This window comes from Etheostoma cragini, chromosome 24 (assembly GCF_013103735.1).
Source record: "Etheostoma cragini isolate CJK2018 chromosome 24, CSU_Ecrag_1.0, whole genome shotgun sequence".
NCBI classification, from domain to species: Eukaryota; Metazoa; Chordata; class Actinopteri; order Perciformes; family Percidae; genus Etheostoma; species Etheostoma cragini.
The window spans coordinates 132,703-135,025 of NC_048430.1; the positions used below are offsets into that span (position 1 = coordinate 132,703).

Below are 2,323 nucleotides of genomic sequence, written 5' to 3' on the forward strand. Positions count from 1 at the left end.
ACACACACACACCTGGGATGACAGGATAGAAGATTTCTTCCTTCTTTTCTACTCATTGCACATAAAATAAATACATTAGTCTCACAAGACTTCTTTCTTCAACTGGTTTGGTTTGTAAAAAATGTCAATTTGAAGAATTAAAATACTTTCATGACATTCCAGTTAAAGAGTAGTTCACCGAAAGGATGCAATTGATCAGCATTGTCATCAGATTTATCAACAAAAGCCAGTTTAGAAACGTCAATTAAAGATTAAAACCTGAATAATCTTAAATCCAGAGATTCACGAAGCAAAACAAGAAGCAATGCAGATTATTTTCTGGATTAATTGATTATTTGAGTCAGAAAATTGTATTGTAACTTTGTTTTGTGCTTAATAATTACACTTTTAATGGTAGTCAGGAAGAACATTATATATAATTTCATTACATTCTACAATAAAAGCAAAATAAACAAGTAAACACACAAGAAAAACAGGACAATAAGCCAATGAGCAGAAGGTAGACTATATGTAAAGAAAATGGCGTCAAATAACGGTATTTTAAAGTGCGGTTTCCATAGTACAAGAAACAATATTGCAGTGTAAGTAAGTGACCTTAAAATTAAATTGAAAATGCAATTATAGTAATAAAGCAAAAGTAGTATATTTACCTATGACCATAAATATTGGAAAAATATAAATATTGGAAAAAGTACAAAATTTGTATAATCTCACTCAAGGTTATTTTGTCTACATGATATTAAGTTGAGATGCTAATAGTTACGATAAAAAAAGGTCTGTTTGGTTTCTCTTCAGTTCGAGGGCTGCTCCAAGGCCTACTCCCGTCTGGAAAACCTCAAAACCCACCTGCGCTCGCACACGGGAGAGAAACCCTACGTCTGCGAGCACGAAGGCTGCAACAAAGCCTTCTCCAACGCCTCGGACCGAGCCAAGCACCAGAACCGGACGCACTCCAACGAGGTACTTTCACATCCCCCGGACTCTCCTGTAGAGCTCCGTAAGACCTTCTCCATAAATCTGTACAAGTTGACTCATAAATTAAAAACACTGCACAGAGCGACAGGACTTAACATTCATCTGTGGCCCAAATTCCCCTTTGTGTCCAGACTGCTTCAGACGTAATCCCCCTCCTGTTTCGTCTCCGGTCCCAGGTGTGGAAGCCTAAATTTGTGTGTTGTTTCAGTGTGTTGCTGCAGACGTTTGTGATTAAATAACGAGGTGTAGACATAATGAGCACGACAGCCCACAATGCATTAGGGAGACTCGAGCTCCTCGCTCCCCCTCCGCGGAGTGGGACCACCTGCAGACACCGAATAGAAAATGAAACCAGTTTCCTCGCTGCTTATCCATCAGTGGCGCTGCAGAACGAGCGTTAACACGCTCACCGAGGACTCTCAGGTTTATTTTTACAGACATTAACTACACGCAGAGCAACTCTAATTCAGTTTAACGCAAACAATACCTTCAGTGATGAAGATGGATGATCAATGATTCAATGATTCACAATGATGATGATCAAGGATTCAATGATTCACAATAAATTTGAGCTGAGAATAAAGACAAAAAAATGTCTTGATGCACAAAATGTATAACCAACCGCGGATGTTTTAAAGCAATTAAAGTAGGATATATATATGTGAGTTTTGTTTGTAGGAAAGTTTGATAATTAAAATGGACGCTTCAGTTGCTTAAAGTCGTGATCATTATGTTTACTACAGTGTTGTTTTCAATGCTAGCACCAAGGCAGAAATATTCAAATCCTTCAAAAACAAAAAGATTATTTTTTCATGTTCGTCCTTTTTAATTAAGATGTATATTTGTAGCTCACAAAGCTACAAGTATACATTTAAAGTGACGCAGTTAACCATGGTTCTAGTCAAGCCCCCCTTAGTCCACTCCAAGACAAATCCAAGACCAGGACTAGTCAAGTCCAAGTCAAGACCGAGTCTTAAGAAGTTTGAGTCCAAGACTAGACCGAGTCCAAAATGGTTTGAGCCGAAAAATGTGACAGAATTAGCCAAAAAAGGCTATTTTACATCTGCTGTCTCTGGACAGGTTGGACAATGTCACACCTAAAAAGACAAGAATTATAATACTACATACAGAGTCCAAAGAGGTTTGAGTCCAAGACAAGACCGAGTCCAAAGAGGTCTGAGTCCAAGACAAGACCGAGTCCAAAGAGGTCTGAGTCCAAGACAAGACCGAGTCCAAAGAGGTTTGAGTCCAAGACAAGTCCAAAGAGGTGTGAGTCCAAGACAAGACAGAGTCCAAAAAGGTTTGAGTCCAAGACAAGACCGAGTCCAAAAAGGTTTGAGTCCAAGAC

The 2,323-nt window shown here is 38.8% G+C and overlaps 1 protein-coding gene across 1 annotated transcript in view; it reads left to right on the forward strand.

The window, feature by feature from the left end:
- The window catches only part of LOC117939650 (zinc finger protein GLI2-like), a 37,130-nt gene that overhangs the window by 28,272 nt on the left and 6,535 nt on the right, over positions 1–2,323 (forward strand). The window contains exon 9 of the mRNA XM_034865120.1: positions 796–960. Within this exon, the coding sequence (XP_034721011.1) occupies positions 796–960 (165 nt within the window). The remainder of the gene's footprint in view (positions 1–795; positions 961–2,323) is intronic.